Source organism: Alexandromys fortis, unplaced genomic scaffold, assembly GCF_014885135.2.
Source record: "Alexandromys fortis isolate MF-2015 unplaced genomic scaffold, M_Fortis_MF-2015_v1.1 scaffold_89, whole genome shotgun sequence".
NCBI lineage: Eukaryota > Metazoa > Chordata > Mammalia > Rodentia > Cricetidae > Alexandromys > Alexandromys fortis.
Window position 1 is genome coordinate 504,055 of NW_026067973.1, and position 26,631 is coordinate 530,685.

At 47.8% G+C, this 26,631-nt stretch overlaps 3 protein-coding genes across 9 annotated transcripts in view; all 3 read right to left on the bottom strand.

Annotated features, from left to right (window-relative positions):
- Nucleotides 1-533: 533 nt before the first annotated feature.
- Tmem25 (transmembrane protein 25) lies at nt 534-7,699 on the bottom strand. Of its 2 annotated transcripts, none has more exons than XM_050156323.1 (9): nt 7,421-7,699; nt 6,897-6,990; nt 6,333-6,644; nt 4,989-5,279; nt 4,660-4,791; nt 4,316-4,346; nt 4,046-4,146; nt 3,628-3,714; nt 534-3,482 (listed from the first exon to the last, which is right to left on the bottom strand). In XM_050156323.1, the coding sequence occupies exons 1-9, from the start codon at nt 7,697-7,699 to the stop codon at nt 3,409-3,411; spliced, it is 1,401 nt and encodes a 466-aa protein (XP_050012280.1). In that variant the 3' UTR covers nt 534-3,408. The 2 variants fall into 2 exon arrangements, with proteins under 2 accessions (XP_050012280.1, XP_050012279.1); XM_050156322.1 differs by having other exon boundaries at nt 7,277-7,699.
- Nucleotides 7,620-11,289, bottom strand: Ttc36 (tetratricopeptide repeat domain 36). The gene is made up of 3 exons (XM_050156327.1): nt 11,044-11,289; nt 9,941-10,129; nt 7,620-7,951 (listed from the first exon to the last, which is right to left on the bottom strand). Exons 1-3 carry the CDS (start codon nt 11,153-11,155, stop codon nt 7,689-7,691), a joined length of 564 nt encoding a protein of 187 aa, XP_050012284.1. The 5' UTR covers nt 11,156-11,289; the 3' UTR covers nt 7,620-7,688.
- Nucleotides 11,290-11,677: 388 nt separating this feature from the next.
- Nucleotides 11,678-26,631, bottom strand: part of Kmt2a (lysine methyltransferase 2A) — an 81,752-nt gene continuing 66,798 nt past the window's right edge. For 4 of the 6 annotated variants that reach the window (XM_050156319.1, XM_050156317.1, XM_050156315.1 and 1 more), the window contains 8 exons: nt 25,584-25,645; nt 23,515-23,685; nt 21,472-21,546; nt 19,588-19,762; nt 19,118-19,225; nt 18,004-18,087; nt 17,263-17,392; nt 11,678-16,521 (listed from right to left, as the gene is read on the bottom strand). In XM_050156319.1, the coding sequence (XP_050012276.1) occupies nt 16,246-16,521; nt 17,263-17,392; nt 18,004-18,087; nt 19,118-19,225; nt 19,588-19,762; nt 21,472-21,546; nt 23,515-23,685; nt 25,584-25,645 (1,081 nt within the window). In that variant the 3' untranslated portion in view covers nt 11,678-16,245. Of the gene's footprint in view, nt 16,522-17,262; nt 17,393-18,003; nt 18,088-19,117; nt 19,226-19,583; nt 19,763-21,471; nt 21,547-23,514; nt 23,686-25,583; nt 25,646-26,631 lie in introns of all 6 variants that reach the window. The other 2 variants (XM_050156318.1, XM_050156314.1) reach the window with 1 other exon arrangement.

Consider the following 26,631-nt stretch of genomic DNA (forward strand, 5'->3'; position numbering starts at 1 on the left):
TGCCTCCTGTTCACTTCTTTGCCTGTGTCCTTTGAATGTCCTTTATGAGAAACTGGGAAAGCTCTTTCTGAGTTGTGCGAGCTGATGAAACCTCAGGAGCAGGTTGTGGGGACGCCTAACTTGTTAAGCAGCACAGGCAAGAGCATGTGGCCGCAGGGTGCCTGGCCGTGGCGGTGTTAGGAGACAAGCTGTTTAAGTAGCGGGGAGTAAAACATTGATTCAGGAACTGTTTTCCACTGGTATTGGCTGCTGTCCAGTCAGGAAACCTGAAACCATTCTAGTTGGTTTTTTTTTTTTAATTTATTTTTACTTCTTATTTATTATGTATACAGTGTTCTGCCAGCATGTATACCTACATGCCAGAAAAGGGCACCAGATCTCATTATAGATGGTTGTTAGCCACCATGTGATTGCTGGGAATTGGACTCAGAACCTCTGAAAGAGCAACCAGTGCTCTTAATCTCTGAGCCATCCCCCCCCCCCCCCCCCCCCCCCCCCCCCCCCCCCCCCCCCGCATTCTAGTTGTTTTTAACAAAGGACATTTAGCACAACACATTGGTTACAAAAGTATGTGCAAGCACAGCAGGTGACGGTGCTTGCCGCAAAGCCTGACAGCCTAGTTCAGGCCTTGCAACTCACATGGCAAGGGAGAACTACCAGAACTTGTCTTCTGGCAGCCACACGCACGTCCATGAATACATGTGCAACACGCACACACATACCTAATTTTTGTTTTTTGTTTTCCAAGACAGGGTTTCTCTGTAGGTTTGGAGCCTGTCCTGGAACTAGCTCTTGTAGACCAGGCTGACCTCAAACTCACAGAGATCCGCCTGCCTCTGCCTCCTGAGTGCTGGGATTAAAGGCGTGTGCCACCAGCGCTTGGCTACACACCTGATTTTTTTAAAGTTTAGTGTGGGAAACCAGTAAAACAGAAGGGAGAATGGAGACTGACGAAAGTACATGAAACTATTGCTGCCTGGACAGGAGCTGGCTGTGGCTCTGTGCTAGCAGCAAGGAAGCCTGCAGAGCCTCACCCACCACTGTAGGGACTTGGAGCAAAGCTGCTGCTTCCTCTCCCACCTCCCTGTCTTCCAGGACAGACATGAATGCAGGTCAGAAATCAGAATTCAGCAGCATGAGCATGAGGAATTATTCTTTGTCTATTCGGAAGCTCTGAGCCCTGTCTTTTGAAAATTTTATAGGGACCTCATTGCACAGGCTTGCATGACTCCAGGACAAATATGTGGAAATAAGACTAGCCCCAAAGAGTGTGATCTATTGCTAAGATCCTGGAGAGGGAACCCTAGCAAGGCCCCTCTGCTCCTTCAATACTCCTTCTCTCGAGAGACACACCAGTAGAGGCAGAGCCAACAGAGCCTGGTGATAGACTGGCCGTGGGGCTGGAGAGAAAGGCAGCTTGGGCTTAAGCAACTCAATGGGTAATGAAGCCAAATACCGATGGGAAGACAGCAGGACCACAGGACTGGAGGGAAGGCCCTCTGTCAGCCTGACAGACCAACACACGGACAGTTCACGTTTCCACAGACTCACAGCAGCTGTGACCATGGCAGGCTAGAGGCTTTGTTGCTGCTCCCCTTGGACACTACTAGGCCAGGTGCTCTGCTCTGTAGTCAGCATTAGAATTTGACTCACAAGGAGAGGAGGCATGCTGTGGTTGGATCCCAGACCCTCCATGAGGTTTTCAGGGACCAGATCGCCTTGGCTGCAGCTCCTACTCAATGGCAGGTCATGTTCCAGGTACTGACCTGCTGCTCCTGGTAGGTACACAGCTGCCTGCTGTGTGATTGAAAACTCATTTAATACGGAGCACATTCCTGACACGGGAATTTGTAAAGTGCTCCATATTTTTCCTCTGGATCTATTGTGTTTTGTTTAAGACATTATCCTCTGTGCTCTTTTGTGGATATAAAACTGTTGGAATGAGAGAGAGAAGGCTGTTTATGTGTTAGCAGTGTAGACTTAGTAGTCAAGCACTTTCGTGGCATGCGCCAAGCCCCGGGTTCCATCACCAGCACAACAAAAAGAAAAAGAGGGTGGGACTCGTTCTAAAACATACTTGGAAAACCAGGGTGGTGGTCCATGTCTAATCTCAGCCCTAGAGAGGTGGAGGAAGGCAGATCTGATGTTCAAGGTCATCCATCTTTCTCTGCCCAATAGTGAATTCAAGGCTAGCCTAGACTACATGAGTCCCTGTCTCAAAAAACAAACAAGTTGTTGAGGAAACGAACAAAGACATACTTACTCAATCACGGTAGTTTACTGTGTGTGCAGCACGAGCCAGTAACATGAGAGAAATTACAAAACGAGATAACAAGGAGGGAAAATGGACTCTGTGCTCTACTGCTCTCCAGTCATTTCCATGCTGCTGTTTAAAAGATTCTTAGCTCTTTGGGGTTACGTGGTTCCCGCTTTCTCTGTGTCCCCCTAAATCTTGTGGCACTGTTGGCTTACATGCCCTAAACAGGACGGGGCAGCCAGGGACTGGTCAGGGATATTGCTACAGTGGGGAGAGACATGCAGAGAGGGAAACCGTCAATCCTGCGTGCTCAGAACACTCACAGTGAATCGCTGAAGGCCAAAAATGGGGGACCTAAGAAGGCCCTGGTTCCTCCTTTCCCTAGGGAATGTGCTTAAAGGGGGAACACTTGTACAAAACGATGCATAGCTACATGCCATCCTGGGGATCAGCAGACTTCTTCCCGCTCATCTTGTGCTAATACCAGAGGCTGACACCTGGGGGCCCCAGCCAGTGAGGTCTAATGCCCAGTGGAGAAGGTCTAGTGTATGCCCAAGAGGAGGTGGGGACAAAAAGGCAGAGATCTGCAGCAAAAGGGACTAATTTGTGCTTGGCCAGGTCCCCGGGCAAGGGGCTGGTTCCTGAGCAAAGGGCAATTTGGTTCTGTTCAGCTAGCAGGGTCCTGTTTTCCCTGAGGGGAGAAAGCTGCATAGCATAGGAAGGACGTCTGAGTTGTGCAGGGACCCTCCTGTCCCCCACATGGGCATCCCTCTGCCTACTATATGAGATGCAGAGGATACTAGTATTGAACATGTAGTAGGCCCATCTCTTACATGTGGGTGACACCTGAACACACTAAGCCAGAGTTTCATCTGCCTGGGCCCAGTTACCACATGCAAGGCCCCAAACTGAGTGAGTACAAGAAGCCTATTTCTGACCAATGGTCCTGCCAAGGCTAGACTACACCTTGCAGGTTAGAGTGTGGTGAAGTACATCATGCATGACCCACAGGGTACCCCTGCCAGGAGGGCCAGGTGGCAGTGACATGGCTTCTTCACGGTCACAACGTGGCCCAGCGGAGGAAGGCTTGAAGGAGACATTGGGGTGGGGTGCTCTGGGGGCCACCTGGGCCTCATGCCTCACCCTCAAGCTCAGAGCCAGATCTCATCACTGCTTACACTGGACACTCGGTAGATGTAGCCCAGCATTGGGAGCCGGATGAAGCCTGTGGGTCAGAGATGCCAGGGACTTTGTAATCCTGGTCTTTGGAGCTTGGGGGAGCCCTTTCTGCTTCCAGCACCCAGAGGTATTGGCTTTAAGCACAGGGATGAAGAGAGGAGGTAAGGAGAAGGCAGGACTCTGCCCAGTACCTCGGCTGGTGAGGAGGCCACCAGGCTCGGCTTCCAGAAGGTCTGGACGGCTGCTGTGCTGAGCCATCGGCCGCTCTGTTGCTTTCCCTGTTGGGGGACAAACGGGATGGTGCCCAGGACAAGGCTGTGCCTAAGAGGCCATGTTTCTGCTTCAAAACCAGGGTCTCAGCCGGGCGGTGGTGGCGCACGCCTTTAATCCCAGCACTCGGGAGGCAGAAGCAGGCGGATCTTTGTGAGTTTGAGGCCAGCCTGGTCTACAAGAGCTAGTTCCAGGACAGGAACCAAAGCTACAGAGAAACCCTGTCTCGAAAAAACAAACAAAAAAACCAAAACAAACAAACACCCCCTCCCCCCAGGGTCTCTCTTTCTTAGAAGTTCTGAAGATTAAGTACAGGGGGAGAACTGGTCCCAGACATACCTCTGAGATCCGGAGTTAGGTCGTTGAGCTGAAGGTTGGATGGGAGGGACATGTTCTCCCGTGGCAGGCGTACGTTATTCACTTTCAGGTTGTTGGAGTCACTACAGGACAGACAAAGGCTAAGACAGACCCTGGGTACCAGCAGGTACAGTCCGCTTTGAGGCTCAGTCCAGACCTCCCAGAAGCCCCCGGTTACCACCTGTCCTATAGTTTAAAATCCATGCCTTGCGTTTTAGTTTAGCCCATCTGCCCAGCCCCAGGGAGCATTACCTAGATATCAGAGATGGGCGCCGGGAGGGGCCTGAGGACAAAGAAACCATGCCACAGAATCAGTGTGCCCTCCCATGCTGGGCTTTGCCCCCTGCCTATTCTGAGTCGACCCTTGAGCCAAGTGTCTCTCAAATGCCCAGGCCTGGCCCTGGGACCAGAGACAGCTCCAGTACCTATCCCTTCTGCCTACAGTGTGGGCAGTCTCACCCCAGCCCTGCCCTGCCCTGCAAGTGCCCTGCCACGTCAGAGATGCCCGGCTCTGTCCGGCTCTGCCTGCTGCCCTTGCTGCTGTTCCCCGCCCCCCCCCCCCCCCCCCCCCCGGCCTCCACTGCCTCTGGCCCTACCTTTAGTTTTCTTCTCTTTCCTGCAGACCAGACAGGCCACCAAGGTACTGAACCCCACTAGAGTGCCCAAGGCAAGCCCTCCAGCCACAACGATGCCCAGCAGTGGCACTTCCACTCGGGTGGCCAGGAGCCCTGCAGATTGTCCACTGGTTAGTTTGCAAGTGGGCAGTACCCCCAACCCTGACATGCCATGGTTCCATCTACTCTGTCCTTGCCCAAGGTGGCTGGGGACAACTCATCCACAAGGCCACCCACAGGGCAACACGTCCTCCCTTCCCATTCCAGGACCTCTGTGCCCGACTGACCAGTTTGGCAGGCACATTGCTTACCTGGTTCTGGAAGCGAGGCACTGGTGACACCCACATCATTGGTGGCCACTACTGAGAGGTTGTGCGCCAGGCTGCGGAGTTGCAGCTGCACAGTGTGGTTCGTGAGCCAGGGATAGTTCTGAGCATCCAGCACCAGGAAGTCAGAGGCATTGACAGTCACCGGTCCATCCTGGTCAATCCAGGTGACATTGGCAGGTGGGTTGGCCCGCACCAGGGCAAACAGGACTACCAGAAGGCCTGGACCCTGAGCTTCCTGATACTTGGCCCCAACCTGGGCAATCTCTGGTTTAACTAAAGCAGAGCAGAGAATAAGAATTTGTTTTTATCACAGCCCCTCACTCTGGCCCTGTCTTCTCAAATGTGGATAGGAGCAAGGGCCTAGGAATCTCCTCAGAAAGAACATTAAGGAACAGGTAGCTGGGCCTGCCAGCACAGCATTAATTCACAGTGATTAAGACAGAAAGGCAGGGGCTTGGGGTGTGGCTCAGTCAGAAGGGTGTTTGCCTACAAAGTCCTGGCTTTGATACCTCGCAAAGCATAAAGCCATGTGGTCGTCATGCCTGCAACCTCAGCGTTCTGGAAACTGAGACGCGGAGAGTTCCAGTGAGGCCCCTTTTGGATACATAGCAAGACTCTGCCTCAAACTTTTAAAAATCTGGGCTAAGGTTGCAGCCCAGTTGGTAGAGTGTTTTGCCTACCATGTGCGCAAAGTCCTGGGTTCAGTCTTTATACCAGGCATGGTGGTACCTGCCTAGATCTTAGGGTTCAGTCTTTATACCAGGCATGGTGGTACCTGCCTAGATCTTAGGGTTCGGTCTTTATACCAGGCATGGTGGTACCTGCCTAGATCTTAGCACTAGGGAGGAAGAAACAAGAAGATCAGAAGTTCACAGTCATCCTTGGCTACATACTAGGTTTGAAGAAAGTTTCAAAGTATATAAATAAAAAAGAATATAAAGCCAGACAAAAGATCCATAGATTTGAATCCTGGCCCTGCTTCTTAAGGTCTGTTTGACCTTGGGCAGATTGTTTAACCTGTTTGTGCCTCAATTTCTCATTTGCAAAATAGAGACAAAAAAAAAAGAAAGAAACCCCCTTATAAGATCAATGAGGATAAAGCAAGCTACATTTGCAAAGTGTTTAATGTTTGTGAATGTCCTGTTAAAGCTGAATGTGTCATGCACACCAGGAATCTCAGCACTAGGGAGGCTGAGACAGGAGATTTGCAAGTTTGAGGCCAGCCTAGGCTATGTAGTAAGACTACCTCAAAACAAAACGCTCCAAACTGTTGTGCTGGGGGTGCAGGAACGTCTGTCTCCTCTTGTCCACTTCAGGAATACTTACATTGCACATTGAGAATGACAGAGGCGTTGGCTGGCCGGCCACTCCCTGGGTCCTGCAGGGAGCAGTTAAGCTCATGCTGGGCACGCTGGGCAGTGACAGTGAACGTGCTGGTGCCTCCAGAGAAGGCCTCCCCGCCCACGCTCAGTAGTCTTGAAGTGGTGGCCTCCTGTAGCTGACCATCCAAGTACCAGGCTAATTTGGGAGTGGCAGGTCCCCCTGCCACCCGACAGGTGAAGGCATGGCGCTCATTCTCCCGAAGTGCTCTCTCAGCCCAGGTCTGACCGTCAATTTGTGGTGCTAGCTCCCCCTGTCCTGGAACACAGCAGGTAGCCTCTGGGAGGGGCTTAGACAGGCCCGGGTGAAGTCCTGTTACCGAGGGGCAGCAGGCCAAGACACAGGCAAGCTGGTTTCTCTCACCCGGGGCTTATTTTACTTATGGTAGAGAAGTGGGGCTAGGAGAAGCCAGCTTTAGCCTGGAGTGGGTATCTTGAGAGGAGATACAGGTGAACAGGGCAAAGAGAAGGCTCTGGCCTCTTAAATGTTTGGTCAAAGGATGAGCAGTACCTGAACTTAAGAGGGCTGGCAGGAGCAGTAGTGTGTGCCGAAGGGTAGCTTGGCTCAGAGGCAACTCCATGGCGGTCAGGGATAGGCCTCCAGGCTGCCGAGAAAAGGGTATAGACTCGGTCCCAGCCAGGTAGACCTAGCAATTCCTGCAAGAATTTGCCATGCACTGGTGTAGACTGGCCCACAGTGGCCAACACGCGGGCACAAACAGGCACACAGTCAACAAGACCCAAAGGAAGAGCCACTCTGCGGGTACAGACAGTAGTTGACCACAGACAGTCACACAAAGATACACACAGACACACACACACAAACACACACACAGGGTCGGTCCACATGCGCCCTTCCCGTTTGCCCCAGGGGATCGTCCTTCTCCTGACCCGGTCCCCTTCAGGACTGGCTCTCCCTCCCATATTTCGCCATGCACCCCTTTCCCAATCTCGGCGATCAGGTGGACTTGGGCCGAGAGCATCTCCGAGCCGGGGGTCGCCGGAGCATCCCTGGCTTCGGAGCGAAGGGCTCACCAGGCTCCCTCCCGGAGCAGCGCCCCAGCAATTGCTTAAGTCTGGGGAGCGCCGCAGTCCGCTGCAAGGGCGGAGCCCACGCCAGGCAGGGCCAATCGCTGCCCGAGCACGCGCAGGTGGCCGCTCCAGTCCCGCCCACGCCGCGGTCCCCTCCCTGAGGCTGGTTGGTGAGAGGGCGGACGCAAAGCAGACGCAGTCGGCAGTTCTGGAAGTTTTATTGGGTCTTAGTTGGGTCTGGGTTCCCTTCTCCATCACGCCGCGGCCACGCTCAGCGCCCATTGCTGGGCGCGCGTAGCTGACCTATCATGTCGGCCAGCATGCGGTTGCACAGCGCGGCGTACGGGTTGAGCAGTACCAGCTGGCGCCGCGCGAACTGGCTGCCCAATCGCGCCGCCTGCTCGAAGTCCCTGCGGGCGTCGTCGTCCCGGCCCTGCAAACAAGCCAAGAGCCCGCGCTGCACGAAGCTCTGGCGGGCGGCGCGACCCCGGCCGCCGCTCAGCGTCACTGCACGCTCCAAGTCCTCCAGGGCACCTGCGGGTCGACGGGGAGATGGCGCGGGTCAACGAAGTGCGGCATCCGAGCCCCCAGCCAACCCGCCGAACAGCCCAACCCCGCCATTCACAACTCGCCTTCGTGTAGCAGACTTTTGAACCAAGAGGGATTGTTATTCCTAACACGGAGATGAAAGGTTGATAAAAACTGTTTTTGGGGACAACCCAAGTGCAAAGCTGAGATTAAAGTCCAAGGCTCGCCCCGGCCTTGTTCCTAGTATGTTCTACCACTGATGAATCCAAACGTGAAAGTTGCTGAGAGGATTTGGTCATTGTATTAGGGAATCTGCCAACTGTCAAATGGCTATAGCTCACACCACAGTAGCTAAGCATCTACTGTGTGTATGGCGACCCACTCTGAATCCTAGAGTTCAAAAATTAGATCATTGCCTATACAACTATTTCCTGCTGTAACGCCAGTCTTTTCTTTTCACCTTTCCCCGTCTTTTCTAGTGCAGACTATGAAATCAGCCCTCTTCTCATTTCCTCCTGCATTATCTCCATGTTCTTCATTGCCCTGTATCTGATTTCACTGGAAGGAGGTCGTGGAGCCAGAGCTGGCTGCCCTGTTTTATTTTTGTGATTCTCAGAGGAACATACTTGGGTTGAGTGTCAAAACTCAGAACCCCAGGCAGCCAGCTTAGGGTTTTTGTGAAGTCCACCAGCTGTTTTCTTTGGACCCTGCTTCAATCCATATTTTCTAGTCTCCTAAAGTGGCTACCAGGACCCTGGTGTTGCTAGGCACCATCATGGAGCTTCCACCGTCAGGGGTTCTGGTTCCGGTTCTGGTTCCCTACTCCATCCAAACTGCAAACTGAGCAGCTCTGGGCCCAGACATTGCTCAGTTTCCTCTCCACACCTAGGCTGCTGGCATCCAAGTCTCTACAGGCGGGGTCACCTCCCTGCTTTCCACCTGCAGTCGGTCACCAACAACCTATGGCAGACAAGCCTGCAAAAGGAGCTTTGTGGGTATCTCCTACTATCATTAGAATGGAGTCCAAATTCTCTAGTTAAAGCTCGAGGAACACCCCTGGCAACTAGTCCTCTATATGAGCTGGTTCTCTACCAGGTCTCTGGCATACACTTTCACTCCCATCTGGCCCAGTTCCTGGTACTATTCCTCTCTGTCCCATGGTCCCCATTCTAGTCCCAGTGACCCGAATACATCGGTTTTCATCCAGTTGCCTTCTCTGTCCATGCTACATCCTTGAGCGACAATCACCTTCTCAGTCTGACACTGGTAGTTTGTCACTGTTGGGTCTCTGCACACCTCAGCAATGCTTGGTTTTCCATCCCTCCATGGGGCCCGCTCCAGCCAGTCTGGAGTTCTGAGGTCCTAGGACCTAGGCATGCTTTCTAGGCTGCTAGAGACTGTATCAACTAATTCCTCATCTTTCAGAATTTACCCTTCAGGAAGAGGTCCCATGCTGCTTTCTCTCAGATTTGCCTGCTGGTAACCTAGTTATGAGCTCCCTAGGGAGCAGCACCATGGGATTTAGAGCCCCACCACCTCTTTGATATCCAAGTTCAGCCACTCCTCAGCTGGAGGAGGGTGGGGAAGCGATCTATCTATATCTCCGTATGCTTCCCTTTCTTCGTCTCTGCAGTGGAATGACAACACACACCTTTTAAGTGGTCATGAGGATGATTACAGGCCAGCTGACTGCATCCTGCCTGGACCAAAGTAACTACTATACAAATGGTTTCTACTCGCGCCCTCCACTTCTCGCCTACCCACTGCCTACAAGGCTCTTATTAATGTCCCTTAAATCCACAGAATGCAGCCTCTTGGTTTTCATAACAGTCACATGAAGTTAGCAGAATCCATACTGTCTTGGATTTTATAAGAATACTGACATCAGGGAGTTTAGCATCTGTGTAACTAAACTCAGCCCAGAGCCAACTCATCTCTGGCCTTCACAGAAGGGGTTCTTTCTGTGGAGGATCTCTGGTGTTTTCCCCTCCTCACCTGCTACATCCCCCTGGAGTCGCCGGGCTTGAGCCCAGTTGTTGTAGGCAGAGGCTCTCTCAGGGAGCAGGCAGATAGCTTGGCCAAACTTCTCCAGGGCTGTGTGGAGGTCCCCAGCCTCTGCTGCCTTGACTCCCTGCAACTCCAGGGCCTTGGACTGTTCCAACTGTGCTTGCGGGAAAACAGCATCTGTACCAGGGAAGAAACAAGGTGGGGATGTGCACGGTAGCCACTGTGGGCTTCGACATTATGAGACAGACGCCTGAACCAGAGCTGACTGGGTGTGTGTGGATCACAGCAGAGGTGACTTGCAGAGTCAGGGATAGGAGTAGCTGAGGTCACAAAAACTGGGAACTAGCACTGGCTAAGAGACCCAAAAGGGATACTGGATGGCTCATCTTGGTGGAGAGAGGCTCAACAACTCGTTCATTGGTGGCGTGTTCTAGACTGGACCACAGTCCCAGGTTGTGGAGCTTAGATTTGAACCCTTGTCTTTGGCTCGTCCTCATTTTGCTTTACACACTGCCTCTGACACAGACCACTGTGACAATCCCAGGTTGTGGAAATCACTCCAGATCTGTCCTTCAGGTTTTCAGTCTGAAGCTTCAGTAAGGCTCAGGCTTCACTTGGGCAGAAGCAAAGCTCCAAACATCTTTCTTATTAGGCAACGTATCATGCTGTTCCCTTGGGGGCAGCAGCTACCTAGCTCAGGGCCTGGGCTTGTAACAGCGGTTAACAAAAGAAGCTCTGATGTCATGTCAGGGTGTCAACTGAGCCACCATCCCGTCCTGTTTGTCTTCCATCCCTGTTGTGGGGTGAGGGCATGTAACATCCCCTATGTCAAAAGACTTGAGAGCTTGACTTCAGCCAGCACAGTTAAGCTTGGATCCTGAGAAGATTAGTGGTAGGTTTAGTGGTGTGAGGCTGAATGATGAGAGACGAACTCTGGCCTTCTCTTGATAGTCATTTCTGCAACCCTAAGCACTGAAGTTCAGAGGACCTCTCTGGTTCCAACCCCTACCATAATCTGCGAGGGTGGATTGAGGGGTCCTGCCTCACCACTCTTAGGGAACTTCAGGGGCCTGCTAAGGTCAAAGGTTTACCTTCATCATCTTCTTTCTTTGCTTCTTCCAGGTCCAAGTCAATGACGTCTCCAAATGGGGTGTTGGGGTTGAAGATGGCCTGCAGCACCGCCTGGTCATTTGAAGTCCCCATGGTGCTCAGCTCCAAGGTCTCCAAAGGTAACTCAGGATACAGGGGAGGATGGTGGGAACAGGGTAGGGCTTGTAGGGGCAGTTGTAAATGGAGGAGGCTCTGCACTGGCACAGCTGCCAATCAGAAGGGGTGTCTTCCAGCTCTTGGCTCAGCCTCCATGGCTAGGGTTAGTGACCTGGTCTAGTGGTTTTACAGTATTTCCCAACTGAACCTTAACACAGAATAAACAAACCCTGTTTCAGCCTTAAGGTGGAGTGGAGCACAGACCGGACCAAATGCTTTTATTATAGTTGGGTTTAGAAACCACTAGTCTCCCATTAGAGGATATAGGCAGACAGAAACAAAGCCCTTTCATCCAGAACCTGCGAGGTCACAGATACACATCACCACTCAGTGAAGGACACCCCAGGTAAGGGAACCATCTTAAAGAAGGGAGGTCTGGGCACTCAGTAACCCAGTCACATGCCCCTCCCTTCCCCACCCCCCACCAAGGCCAAAAGAAAGCTAAGCCCAGTGCAGCAATAAACTTGACATGTTTATTAATTAAACTATCACTTAAATAAAAAAAAGTGCATAGAAAATAAACATGTTTAAAAACTCCTTTTTTGTTTTTACAACTATGTACACTTTTTACTTTTACATTCAGTCTTTCGTAGAGAGCTTTCAGCATTATTATTTTTTGAACTATTAAAGTATTTTCCTTCGTCCCTGTCTCAGGGAGTTAACACTGATGGACTTTAGACACATTTTCCTCCCCCACCCCCGCTTTTTCTCTAACCAGAAGCTTGGAAGAACACAAGGAAAAAAAGGGAAAAACAAAACAAAACAACCCCAAAAGATCCATTGTACATGATACAGCTGTTGAGAAATGTCTTAGTCTAGAAACGAAGCTTGTCATTGTTCAGCTCTTGAAACAATTATTCAACCGCCTGTATTTGCTAAGGAGACTGTAAGGTCAAGAAAAGAACACCACAAATCTATTTTCTTGGTTGAAAGACAGAACTAGTGTACCTCAGAACAAGATACCAGAAAGCACAGAACACAATTTTCCCCTAAATGCAGGTGGAAACCCCAACATTCATAACCAAAAGTAGAGAAACGAGGAGTACAGGTACCAACTGGCAACATTCCCAGGCAGGAAGAGCCCAGGTGACACCACTCTGCATTGCACTCTGATCTTGGGGACGGGCGCCTGTCATCCCTTTGTGGTTCGGGGTTCCTGCGTAGGAATCAGAGGCCCCAGGAGCCTGATGTTTTCCTGCCTCGACTAGTAACTGCAACACAATTCTTATCTATAGTGTTAAGAGAAGTAAAAGCCATGGACTGAACTAGGCTGTTACAATGGTGCATTCCTATATTAGTTCCTATATATATATATATTTATATTTATTTGAAAACCAAAACAAACGAACAAACAAAAAGGTTGCAAGTTTTCAGAGTGAGAGACTTGACTGGTGTTCATGATTTTTCATGATTCGGCACAAAACTATCTGCTCAATAACTTTGTATTGCTTTAAAACGAAGGAAACGTAAAATTACACCCAGCCCTTTGCAATGACCCGCTTTTCCTTAAAAACAAACAAACAAAAAAACAACAACTTGGTTTCTATGAAAAGGAATCCCAAATCCAAAAACAGTGAACATCTGATGAGGCTCTGACCTTTAGTATTTTCAGGTATTTGATTGAGCGTCAGTCCTTTAGAAAGATACATTCATTAAAATATTTTTTATGTGTTTTGTCTTTTTTTAATTTTTAGGTTTTTTTTTAAAGTTTTTTTTTTCTCTTTTTTTTTTCTTTTTTTCTTTTTTTTTTAAATGTCAAGGTTGCTGCATGGTGCTCATTGGATTGGCCGGAGGATTGACAGAGGTGAGCTGGGTCCTGGCAAAGGAGTATGGGTTGAAATCTAAGAGGTACCAGGGCTTCCCCCTTAATTGTGATTGGTCTAAAAACAAGGAAGGGGTTGTGCTGGACATGGTGGTTAACAATGAAGGAGCCCAAGGACCAAGTTCCGGCCAAAGGGTCAGCGCCATGCAGCTATTCTGGTTACACAGTTGTCACTGGCCACCAGGAAATGCAGCCACAACAGGTTCTAGCAGCAAAGCCGTCTGAGAGCTGGCTCTGAGAACCTACGAGGTTTGCAGCTGTCACTCCTAGGGGTGTGGATCGCCCCTTGGGGGATTCTTGGGAATGACCCACCACGCAAGTCCTCAAACTGCACTTTTGTGCGGAGGTTCGCTTGGTCACTTTCAAAATGAAGTCAGACATATTTTGGAGACAGCTGTGCCTTTTGTTTGGTTACCCTCTTTCCCTCTTGTGGGGGCGCTCTGGCTTATCCCCCAAGTTGCTGGCAGGTATGCTGAATTTTGGCAATGGACTCAAGGCTGAGCTGAAAGAGGGATTTCTTCTGTGGTTGACAGTGGCGGGAAGCAAGGCAAACCATCTGCAGCTGGCAGGAGGAGGGAAGGTGGGTTCCTCCTGTCCTCAGGGATTAGGGTTGTAGAAAGAGGATGAGGAGGGGGCTCACAGTACAGCATGGCCTAGCAGGGCAGTAACTAGGTCTGTTAGCTGAGTTTCCCCCACCCTCTGACTGGCCTTTGGGTCTCTCTCAAGGTGAATGCATGACCCATCAGTGCATTAATCGTTTCAGTAACAAATGCAGCTTCAATTTTTCTCATTAAAAAAAATAGGAATACAAGGATTTACAAAAAAACCTCACACAGTGCAATAAGAAAGGAAACCAGACACTAGTGGAACCCCTCGGGCCACTGCATCTTGTTCAAGGGCAAAGGAGGGGGGGAGGGGAGGTCTGGGTAGAGAGCTTTTCCCCAGTCCCCTGCTGGCACTTCTCCACGATGACAAGGAAGTCTCTGCCATCCTGGCCACAGTGCTGGGCTTCCCACATGACAGTGGAAATAGTGACAATGTTCCAGCAAAGCCACCAGACAAAGTTCTTAAGGTCATGGAAGAAAAGGGAGCCCAGGATGGAAGGCACAGCAGAGCCAAGAGTCCTGGGCAGAGAGCTGGGCTGCATCATATTGCTTTGCTGACTTCCATAGGAGAAGAGGACGCCCCACCCTCTACTTGGACTACACTACCCTGAAACCTTGTGTCAGGTGCAGAGATCTGCTTGATCGCGAGTGGTCAGACTGTGCTTCAGTTTCAACAGGCTGCCCCCAAAGAGGGCACGAGGTGGTCAGTGGGTTCTTTGTAGGAACAAGGACTTGGCGGGCAGACAAGAAGGAAAGGAGATGATCTATGAGGCAGACAGTGATGGCAAAGGTCAGGTTGCTAACTTGATGGCTGCTAACTCTGAAAGAGAAAGGTGCGGGAAGTGGAATGCGCTGCTCAGCCCTCTGGAGCTGATCTAGAGGGAGGAGGCAGTGCAGGAGAGACTGCTGTGCCTCTAGGAGCTTCCTAGGCAGCGGAGGGCAGTGGAGGGCAGTGCCTAACAGAGCGGTGACTTTCTTTCCCCATTACCGGAAAGAGCAGACCCAGGGAACATCAATGTCAACGGGCACAAACAAGCTATACATGGAACAACAAAAAATACACCTTCCAGGGGGAAGCTGGGCAGGAAAACCAGACTTTGTGTGGACAGCTGAATATTTTCTCTAACTTCATCCTATGAAAATAAAAAAATCATTAAAAACCAATCTTCTTTTAAATTAGGATAATACCACGGTTTAAAAAATAGCCTTGTCATAAGTGCTTCTCCCTATGAAGTGCTTCGCATAGAAAAATATACAAAATATATTTACATTTATAAAACCTTAAATAGTAAACTGTAAACAGAACAGAGTAAAATCCAATGACTTAATTTAACAGGTTCAAGACACTATCTTGGGGGAAGAAAGAAACATTTGTTGCTGTTTGTCCACATCCTAAGAAGTAACCAGGCAGTAGTGTCATTTCGTTTGCTCAGCCAGCCGGACTGCAGGCAGCTGGCAGAGGCCCCCCAGCACATGCGGTCTAGCCCCGAGTCTGGGGCCTTGAAATCTGATTAGTGTTCTTTCAGCTGGACACTGACCGTTTAGAAACTCATCTTCCTATGTCTTTTAAGAAAGGGAAAAGAAAGCAAGCATGTTCTAGAAAGGGCTGGGGCTTATCCTGGTTATTGTACCCTGGCTGTTGCAGGACTCAAATCCTACTGAAATCATCTTTAGCTTGTTGTAAAAAATCTTGCTACATATATCTCTTTAAAACTCTCAGTGGAGCTTTATGAGATCTCCGAATTCTGTCTGGTTATGGCCAATGGCTCCTGTCCACTTCCCCACCTGGAGTGCTTACAGGCTCAGGGGACTTTCTGTAGGCACTTCCTATACCCAATAGGGAGTGTCCTTGAGCAGGGAGACAAGCCCTGCCACCCAGAAAGAAGAATGGGAAAGCAGCAGATGAAGGATGGAGGAGGGGGAAGGCGTGAAGAGAAGGGATAGAGAGGGAGCCGCTCTATTGTCAAGAAAGGTCACTGGCTGTGGTAAGGCTCACAGGGTAACACTCCCACTTACAGCCACAGGCTCAATGTTTGGTAATTAATTGGCACAACCCCAAGACAGCCTTTTGACACCAGAGGTGCTAGGAAACCTGTCTCCCAACCAAAGCAAACTCTTAAGTAGGGAAAACCACCAGACCTTCTGTTTGTTGAACAGATGGCCATGGGCCAGGCCTGACTGGCACAGTGCCAGGCATCCCACCCGCCCTGGATCTGGGTTCTTGTCTGACCCATCGCTTATAGGGCTTGGGAGAGGGTTGGGGTGAAAACGACAAACCGCTCTGAGGACATGCTCAGATCCCATCTCCACTGGGAGTCACCCTCTACATGCTCCTCCAGGGAAGTCTCCCAGGAGCCTGTTACCCATGTTTCCAACAAACAATCAGAAAGGCCCCATGAGAAAGCCAACCATGGTTTTTTCCTTGAGAGCCCTCTTTCCAAGACAATGATCACATGATGTGAATGTGGGACTTCAGGGTGCTCGGCCAGAGGACCCTCAACTGCCGCTCAATCCTGGAGCTCCTGGCTGCTGAGAAGTCCCTCAGCATGGCTTTGGGTGGCCCTGGGTCCTGGTACTCCATCACAGGAAGGTGAGCAGCTTTAGTTCAGGAACTTCCGGCATTTCTTGGCGCCACAGTTGCAAGGTAGCTTGTTGCTGGCATCCTCAATGGGGAACTTATAGTCATAGGTGAGCTCCTCCCCTCGGTAGATCTTGCGCATGGCGAAGATGACAATGTGCTTCTGCCCATCGATATTGATGACCCGGGAGTAGCAGTTAGGCTCACATGAGTGATTGATGAAGCGGGCAGCATTTCCATGCATGGTGGCATCCACTACCTCTGAGTCATCAATTCGGAACATGTAGCAACCAATGCCCTACACATGTAGGAAAAAGAACTATTTATTATTAATTTATTGAACCAAACCCAAAGTCTTGCACATGCTAAGTAGTAAAGCACTCTACTACTTCACATTTCCAGCCCTGAACTTACTCTTTCTTTAAAGCACTATGGGACATGGGTGGCAGTCGGAGGACAACTTTCAGGAGACAGGTCTTCCCTCTACCACAAAACTCAGGGCATCAAGTCTGAAACACCTTGATTTTGAGACAGGACTTCTCTATGTAGCCAAGGCTGGCCTTGAACCTGAGGCGAGAGGTTTCCCACGTAGCTCAAGTGCTGGGATGGTAGGTATGGCATGCTCACTCTGGTTGAACTTGCCGCTGCTCAGGCTGAAGATCATTTCCTATTCTGCTCCTGGTGTTTCCACAGAGGAGCCAGTTTCTTTTAAAATTCTACATTTTTCTCCTAGTTCCTATTTTTTTTAACATGCTTGGAGGAGGAATTTCTAGATTATAGGCACTAGACTAGAGGAAGACTGTTCTTATCATATAGTAAGACCCTAAAACTTATGTAGCCATGGACTTTAAATCCTGGAATCCACAGAGCACCTTTACTAATCCACAAAGGGGTTTAGAACACTTATGGGTTCATCACAAAGTATGGAGATGTAAGTGAAATCATGTTATTATTTCTATTGGAATCCAAGGATCATGCTAAGAGTTGACAGCCTCTTTCTACAGCAAAGGAGAACCTAGGGAGCGAGCCAAGCACTCACCTTGCTGTCATAGTATTTCTCGCGCTTGTCAGTTTGGATGGAGCGGATGACATTGCCAGCGTACTCAATCACCATCTCACCTGCATCGATGTTTCTCTTACAGAAAAGACCCCGGCCGTGGATGGGAGACCTAGGCCATGGACACAAAAAAACAGACACAAATGTCCTCTTTTAAATTTTTTTACATTTATTGATTTTATGTGTATGAGTATCTTGCTTGTATGTACATATGTGTACCATGTCATGCCTGCTGCCTGTGGTAGTCAGAAGAAGGCACTGGACTTTTTAGAAGTGTAGTTATAAATGGTTGTGAATCAGTCTGTGGATGCTGGGAACCAAACATAGGTCCTCTGCAAGAGTAGCTAGTGTTCTTAATGGTTGAGCCATCTCTCCAGACACCAAGGTACAAAATTTCAAATTAATTAATTGTGTGAATAGGTGAAAAAAGTCTGCTAGTTTCCTAGTAGAGACAGACACTTGGGTGGGAGGTCTGGCCCCACTTCATCTGAGGTATTATACTGCACTGGTAAGTTACCAAGCAATAATGATTTCTCCATGTGGTAGCCCACAAGAGGCAGAAGTCTAAAGTTAAATTTCTATCAACACCAACAGCTACAGCTTGCCAGACTCAATAAATCTATTAAAAACTTCAATGACTGAAGGAGAGAGGCCACTCTGGTATTTGGTCCACTGTATTTGAAAAAACACTAGTTTTCTGAAATTCTAAAATCGCAACCCTACCTGTAGACACCAACAGCCTCCTTAGAAGTCTTTTTTAAGTGCCGGAAACGCATGGGCATCGGGAGATCCATGCTTGTTGCCCTCCTAGGAGAGAAGAATGCTGTTATTCGGAATGCAGTGTTCTGAGGGTGGACTCAACTCCTACAGAGCCAGGCACTTGCTCAGTGTCAGCCAGGAGAGCCTTAGGCTCTTCTGCCTCTGCCTCCCAAAAGTCACCACACCTGAGTTCATTTTGGATTTTCTTGAGACAAGGTCCTTGTGGCCCAGGCTAGCCTCAAACTTGAGGCAACACTCCTGCCTCAGCCTCCTGAGTACTGGAACCATATGCCTGTGCCCACGATGACTGGCTACAATGTAATATATACATAGCTCTTGGGGGTTAACGGTGACTAGTATCATATGAATAGTTATTGGGATAGATTATTATTAAAAAATACATCCTATAATTATTCAAATTTCATATTCACATTTTTTTTAAAAAATTATTTTTATGTGCATTGGTGTTGGCCTGCATGTCTGTATAAGGGAGTCAGAACCACTGGAACTGGAGCTGCTGACAGTTGTGAGCTGCCATGTGGGTGCTGGGAATTAAACCCGAGTCCTCTGGAAGAGCAATCAGTGCTCCCAACCACTGAGCCATCTCTTCAGCTCCTTCCTATTATTTTCGTTACCAGTCAGCTGATGCTACTTCAGTGTAAACTATGTACCAGTCTTCCAAGTGTCACCCAAGAAACTGCCGTCCCATCAGAAAGTACCCTGAGTACTGGGGTGAAAACCAGAAGTTTCTTTTGTGTTTTTTATTTGTTTTGTTTTTTGGAACAGGGTCTGATGTAGGCCAGGCTGGTTTTCAACTCAAGTCTGAATGTAGCTGGGAATGACCTTAAACCTGAGATGCTTTTGCTTAACCCCTGAGTGCTGGGATTACAGGTGTGCAGCACTGTGCCCAGCTGAAGAGAGGAGTTGTAATGACTAGAAACACATTTCTAGGTATTAGTGGCTCTTTCCCTCTAGAGCCACAAGAAGAAGCAGTAGTCTCATGTATATTACATCAAAAACTCCTATTCAACTAAGAACGGCAGGAGTCGGGGTGTCAAGTCAGGCCATGATGACTCACCGAGCAGACTTGAGTTGTACCTCCTCCTCTTCCTCGTCGTTAGGGTTGTACTCAGGAGGCTGTCGATGTTTAGAAGCCAGGAAGTTAAACATGTCAAATGCCGACTTCCTGGAGCCAAGAGATTAAGGTTTGTTTTTAGAGAAAGGCTCTAGTAAAGGAGTGAGGACGGACCACTGATACTGAAGACCTTAAAGGCAGTGGGACAGAACTGTCATTAGATAACAAAGCCAAGACTGCAAATGCTCATAAAACAAAATGGGCCCAGTAGTGGTGGACACACGCCTTTAATCCCAGCACTTGAGAGGCAGAGGCAGACCAATCTCTATAGTTTGAGGTCAGCCTGGTCTACAGAGCAAGTTCCAGGACAGCTAGGACTACACTCAAAAAATTTGTCTTGAAAAAACAAAAAAGAGAAGAAAAAAGAAATAAAGAGAATATCAAAAACCCAAACCAAACAAAATGGAACTTGCCTCAAGTGGACCTCAGCCCTGGCTGAGCCGTGAGGGTTCAAGGGAGGTTCATTGGCCTCTTCTGGTTTGTGGAAACGGAATTTGTAATTCCGACAGTGCTTGGCACCAGACAGCTGCTCAATCAAGAACACAACTGCATCATGGAGAATCCCGAGCATCCTCAAACCGTTCACACCTAAAGAATGAAAGGCACCTGGGTGGTGAGTGTGTAGCCACAGGAAGCTGAGTGACATTAACAAAAGGCTGCATTGTAGAGCAACAGCCAGAGGCTAATACTCTGGTAGGTGACATTGTAACTATTTAGAAATTGGCATGAGAATGCTACTGAAAATAATGCCTGATAAATTTAGAATGTTTACCATAAACTGTTCTCACCAAACTCTGGCCTGTTTTTCTATGTGTTGCATGTATAGAGGGCTATGTGCCATTTTATTTCATGCTCATAATGGCCACCCAATGTAGGAATCACCAGCCATTGTGGGGGTGGGGTAAGCGAAAGGACCAGGATCAGTTCAAGATCCTTAAGACCAAGTTCTCTGCACAAATGAGATTTTCTCCAAAGGGATAAAGAGCAGGGAATAAGACAAGAGAGAGCAGACAAAGGAGAAGAGGTAAAAGAACGAAAAGGTATTCGTTATGGGGGGCAGCAACAAAGACCTGCTTCTGGAGCGGGAGGAGACAGATGTGGCCCACAGACAAATGGCAGTTTATAAAGGCGAAGGGGAAACCTGTGTTAGGATGAGGTGTTTAATCTTAAATGGGCATGCTAATTAGGGCAGCAAAAATGGGGCTCTGATTGCTGGACTCCAATACTTGGATAACTGAACCTTGATAGTCAGTATCAGAAGGAGGAAGTGACCAAATAAGGGAATAAAGAGACCTTAGGACTAGCTTTAAGAATATAATTTCATGGTTTTTACCAAGGCAGAGAGAGCAGGGAATAAGACAGGAGATAGCGGACAAGGGAGCAGGGCAAGGCCTATCAGGTCCATGTTTGCCATGCCCGAGTCGGCTAGAGTCCTTTCACTAAGTTTGATATATAACTAGGCAAGCACTCTGTCACTTGAGTGACACCCCAGCCCATTAAAAGCTTCCTGTTAAAGAGAGAAAACTAACTTAGCGCCATAGACTTTAACACAGCCCAGGTCACACAGCTGGTGTGCTGGGATTTGAACTTTGTACTCTATAACTCCAAATCCGATCTCCTTTTTGTTTACAGGTAATAGAGCACCTGGTTCTGAGCTCATATGCACCAAATTTGAAAGGAACGTCATTATTTTAGACACAGAGCCCTACTGGGCTTACAGTGACTGTGGGAGCTGTACACTTCAAGACTGCTTGGTTTTCCTCAGCCTCATGATGTAGAAGCATTCACATTTTCTCTTTATTTTATGAAAACGTTTCTATAAATCTGCTGGCATGGATGGCTGGAAGTATCTTTACAGAAAAGAAACAAGTCACTTAACCAATGTCATGTTTCTTCCTGACAGTAGCAAACAGCTAATGTTCTACACATTATTATTAGGTTTGTTATTTCAACTAAAATATTACTTCTTAGGGCCTGTGAATATGGCTGTGTGGAGTACTTGCCTAAGTATGTGTGATGTCCTAGGTTCAATTCCTAGTACTGTAAAAAACTCTGGTATTACCATTAGATATAGAATGAAGTGTTTATTATGGATAAGAGCTCCATTTCAGGAGTGTGCTTATACTAGGATCACATATGATTCCAAACACAGTATTTACACCCTAAAGCTGGAAATTATTTTATCTTTTATTTAAACACTTTTTATTGATTTTTTTTAAGATTCAACTGTGTGGCTTATACTAACAAGTTGCCAGAACATTTGGAGTCTGTAGCAAAGTAACAGCACCACCCGTTACCTGCAAATGAGAGCTGCTTCAGACGGGCATTGGATCGGGCTTCCTGGACTTTATCTGTCAGTGACTTCCAGGCATCTGAAAGGAAATAAAAGAAAACCATAGGCAAGAAAGAATTTGTGCTGACATGTCTTACTGCCAAACAGTGTGCATGGCCACTGGTGTAGAGAATCACACTGCACCTGACGTCAGCACTGTTGTCTTTCTCCACATCTCAATTCAGTACCTGAGAAGCAGTCAGGAACACACTGTTCGCAGCAATTCCTTTTACCAGGGGCCTGGGGATACGCATACCTTCTGACTCCCAGTATCCTTATCCCTGATGCATTGCCATACTTGACCTTAAAATTAATTTTAAAAAAAGTAAACAGGGATGGATGTGGTGGCAGCTGGGTGTGGTGGTGTCTGCTTTTAATTTCACCTCTCTGGAGTTGGTGGATCTCTGTGAATCTGAGATCAGCCTGGTCTACAAAGTGATATCCAGGCTAGTGAAAAGTGAGACCTTGCCTCAACAACAAAAGTTAATATACAAAAGAACGGGATTCGTTAGGATTCCGTTTTCTTTTCTTTTTAATAGAGACAGTTTCGTACTGTAGGCTAGTTTGGAATTCACTGGGTTGCCCAAACTAGCCTTGAATGTGTGCAATCTTCAAGGCTCTGCTTCCAGAGCACTGGGACTATAGGTATGCCCCACCAGGCCAGCTCACTCTCAGACTTGTTACATTTTCATACACAGACATGTTCATTACTGTACTTTTAGAACTCATACTTTCAAATTCATTCTTCTCCCAGCATTGCCTAGGCTGGTTCTGACGGAACTCCTGGGTTCCAGTCATCTCTGCCCCAGGCTCCACAGCAGGTGTGAGGAGAGTATACACTGCCACATCCGGGTCTGAGGATCTCTGCTTCTTCTCTCTACCCTCATATCGAAGGAGTCACCAAGTCTGTCTACCGTTCCATCCGTTCTTTTCCTATGTGGATTTTATTACCTGGCATTTCTACTACAGCAATACACTTAATAAATAATAATTTCTTGCCTCCCAGTGTCTCTAGCTCAATGTTGTTCTCCCCCTTGAGGTGTTGGGGATCAAACCGAAGAAGGCTCTGCACACGCTAGATAAGCATTTAGCATACTGACCTGTACCCCAGCCCTTTCTTATTTGTTCATTTTATTCTGAAAAACGCCCTGCTAAGTTGCACCAGACCCAGTTTAAGCCAGTCTTGTAAAGAGCTGCTACACTGAGCTTTATAAATTTCCGCTTTTATTCTATTAAAAAAATTCAAAGATCTTATGGTTTGTCACTATGGGCTCTCTCTCAAACTTGTGTCCAACCTTCCAATTTTCCTTTCACTGCTCAAAGGCATTTTCCCATTCACAATTTCTCAAAACCGCAGTTTTTCTAACGTCATTACATTCTCTCAGGGGAAAGCTCCCTGCATTCCTCTTCGGCTGATCCAAATTCCACTTCCCCTTAACTGCTGCTCTAGTTATCTTCCAGGGTTTTGGCCCTAACTCACCCCAGTGAGCTTTCATTTCTTTCAATGTTCCTAGTACTTACAGCCTAGGAGGCCCTCACTAGTTCTCTAGCAACTAATGAACATCTAACAAGCTAAGAGTGAACAAGAAAGTAAAATTCCAGCCTTTACTGAAGAGCTCAGAGCTAAATGAGTGAGACAGGACCATAACATTTGCATGCAGGGCTTTCTGCTGCAGCAGACAGAAAAAGCAGAGCTGGCAGTAACCAGGGGAGAAGGGAAGGGACACTGTGGGAGCATGTGTGGGAGCACACCGGGAAGAGGAGGGCAGCACTGCAGGGAGGTAAGCTGGAGAGAACAAGGAACACCCGTGGGAACAAGTGGGGGAGCGCAGCTGGGGGAGGGGCAGCAGTGCTGGGGAGAAGCTCTGCTCAGTATGAGAGTGCATATAACAGCAGCTCTGAACTCTCAAGAGTGACAGCTGCCTCATCAACAAGAGAAATGCCTCTTGTGCAGATAAGCAACCATAACAAGGGCCTGATTGAAGCAGACTTAACTCAAGCCACTCACCTTCAATGCTTTCCGCACAGATCTGAAAGCCATCGTCACTTGAAATTTCAAAAACAAGTCCTTTCTTGGGCTTTTTCTCAGTGATGTTTTCTTTCCTCTTTTGTTCCTGCTGGAGCCAAAGCATCAGTGGTGAGCTGAAACCGCTCTCTTCTTCTTCCACTGCTTTCGGCTCTAAGAAGGGAAAACAAGGGCCGTAGTATTTGCTTAAGCCAATGGGCATTGAGTGCTATGTGCAGAAAGCTCTACTCCAGTGGTTCTAAACCTGCAGGTCATGACCCCTTTGGGGGTCAAACCACCCTTCCACCGGGGTAGCCTAAGACCATCAGAAAACACAGATATTTATATTATGACTCAATAGTGACAAAATTAGAGTTATGAAGTAGCAACAAAAACATTTTTTTATGTTGGGGGGCCACCACAAGATGAGAAACTTTACTAAAGGGTTGCAGCGTTAGGAAGGTTGAGAACCCTTGCTCTACATGCATCACCCCATTTCTGAGGACATACTGTATCTCCTCACCAGTAAGAGCACTGAGGTGCAAGGAACTTGCCCTGGGACACAGCTACCAAGTACTAAAATGGTGAGGGTGTGTGTGTTATTCAATAGGTGTTTTTTTTTTTTTTTGTAGCAGAGCTTCTGGTATAACAATGTAATCTTTTTTTTTTTTTTTTCTTCATACACAACTGCTCTCAATAGGATCAAGGCCAAGTCAAACCAAAGCAAACAAAAGTTCCCTTTACTACATCTCAACCACTGGTTATGTCTCAGATACTCTTCTAGGAACTTCACCCAGATTACCTCCTGCAGTCCTCACAATCACCACTGAGACAGGTGTTGTTATTAACCACCCCCATATTTTTGAGATAAGGTTTTACTGTGTAGCCCTGCCTGATCTGAGCTTGCTATGGAGACCATGATGGCCTCAAACTCACAGAGATCAGTCTGCTTTTGCTTCCCAAGTGCTATGCTTAAAGGTATGCTATCATAAGCCATCTTGATTCCTTTTAAAGGTTAGAAAACTGAGCTGGGTGTGGTGGTCCATGCCCATGACCCTACTGTTGTGGGGAGGAGGAAGGATGACCAATGCTAACCTGTGCTACCTAGAAAGTAGAGGCTAGCCAGGACAACACAGTGAGACATCATTCAACGTAATGAAATGAAAGAATGAATACATGAATAAATACGGGGAAGCTGAGGCAGGCCAAGTAAAAGTCAGGTTCATACAGCTAACATAAACATGGGCTCTGAAGCTGCCTGGTTCTGGAGATGAACTCAGTCACCACGCCTGCCTGGAATCAGTACTCAGGCTTGACTCAGGCTTGGTAACAATCCAAATCAAGGCTAAGCTGTTCTCTTCTAGAAAGTCACTTTTTTTTATTATTGTTTATTTACTTAATCTGTTTTTCTAAGACAAGAGCTCACCTCTGAGGTCCAGGCTTAGCCTGGGCCTCAGTATGTAGCCCAGATTGTTTTCAAACTCATGACAACCTTCCTGCCTCTGCTTCTGGTGTCAAGTGCTCGGGTTCTCTGTGCGTACCATGCCAACTGTAAAGTGATCAAATGGCACTAGGCCAGTAAGTACTGTGAGGTGCACATGGTTTTAGGATCGAATACCAACTACCTAAGGGAGATGGTTCCAGTTTCCAGAAGGGAGTTAACCCTAAATTACCATCCAGATGTGAGAAATGACCCAAGAGATAACCAAAGGTTATTGCAGCTACTGAAAATGTCACTGTCCTTAGAGCCAGTTTAACAAGAGGATCCACCTATGGCAGGTGATGACAGACCACGATCAAGGAAGCTGGGAGAAAGGGCTGAATTTTACATCATCATTTAACTTCTTGGGACTTGGGTTGGTGTCTCTCCATCTAGAATATCAGGAGATAATGCAAGTGATTCTTCCGTTTTTAGGCTGGGACTTATGGTGTAGTACAGGCTGCCCTCAAGCCCACTCTGCAGCACAGGCCTGCCTTGAACTCAATTCTGTCTCAGCTTTTCAAGTGTTGGAGTTACAAGTGTGCGCCACCATGTGTGGCTCACACACGTGAATTTTAACCAACCAACATACCTGCATTTTCTTGCTCACTTGCTGGATTGATTGCCTGAATTTCTGGAAGAGCAGCCACTGGTCTGAAAGAAAAATAAAACCAGACATGAGAGGCGAGGCCAGCTGGTTTTCAACTCAAAGATAAAACTGTTCACGATCTGCCATGTACTCTGTCAGCTATTTAAACAGTGGCTAAGAAAATGAGCATAAAGTGCTGGAAAATTCGTTTATCGGTGTGTGAGGGTGGGGGAAGTATGTATGCCTGGATGTTGAAAAGCTCCTTCTACTGTGGGATCCAGAGATCAAACTTAGGTCAAATTTTAAAATTTTTCTTTGTGTATAGTGTGTGTGCCGTGACTATATGGGTGCCCACAGAAGCTGGAGAGGCACTGGATGCAAACGAGGATGCTCTGTAAGAATAGAAAGTGCTTCGTCATCTCTCCAGCCCTAAAACCATGCTCAGAAGACTTCTTCCCAAATATTGGCAGTAAGCATCTGATTCTGAGATTGTTATAGTAATAAAAATGGAAAGACGCTCGTCAGGACAGTGTTGTATAACTCAAGTAAGTCAGCTGGCTTAACTAAAACCATGAGTAGGCTGCAGGAGCCAGTACACCACCTATTTTCAGCTTTTCAAATGTAATAACTCCTGAAGTAGCCCAAGTGCATACTAATATGCATGAAGTTAGCTAGTTAAGTTAATACTGTAGAGCACACACAGCATGGATACATGTCAAAAACAATTAAGTGAAAAAACAAGAATAGTAAGTACAGCAGCATCCATTTAATATAAAAGTATGTACACATGCTTATGTAAGAGTATACACACACACATATCTGCAGAATAAAACCAAACCATTAGGCTGGAGACATGGCTCAGTGGTTAATATATATCACTGGCTGCTTTTCCAAAGGATCCAAGTTCAATTCCCAGCAACCACATGGCAGCTCACAACTGTCTGTAACTCCAATTCCAGGGGATCTAACACCCTCATACAAACATACATATAGCCAAAATACCAATGTACATAAAACAAAAATAAATAAATTATAAATAAATTAAAAAAAA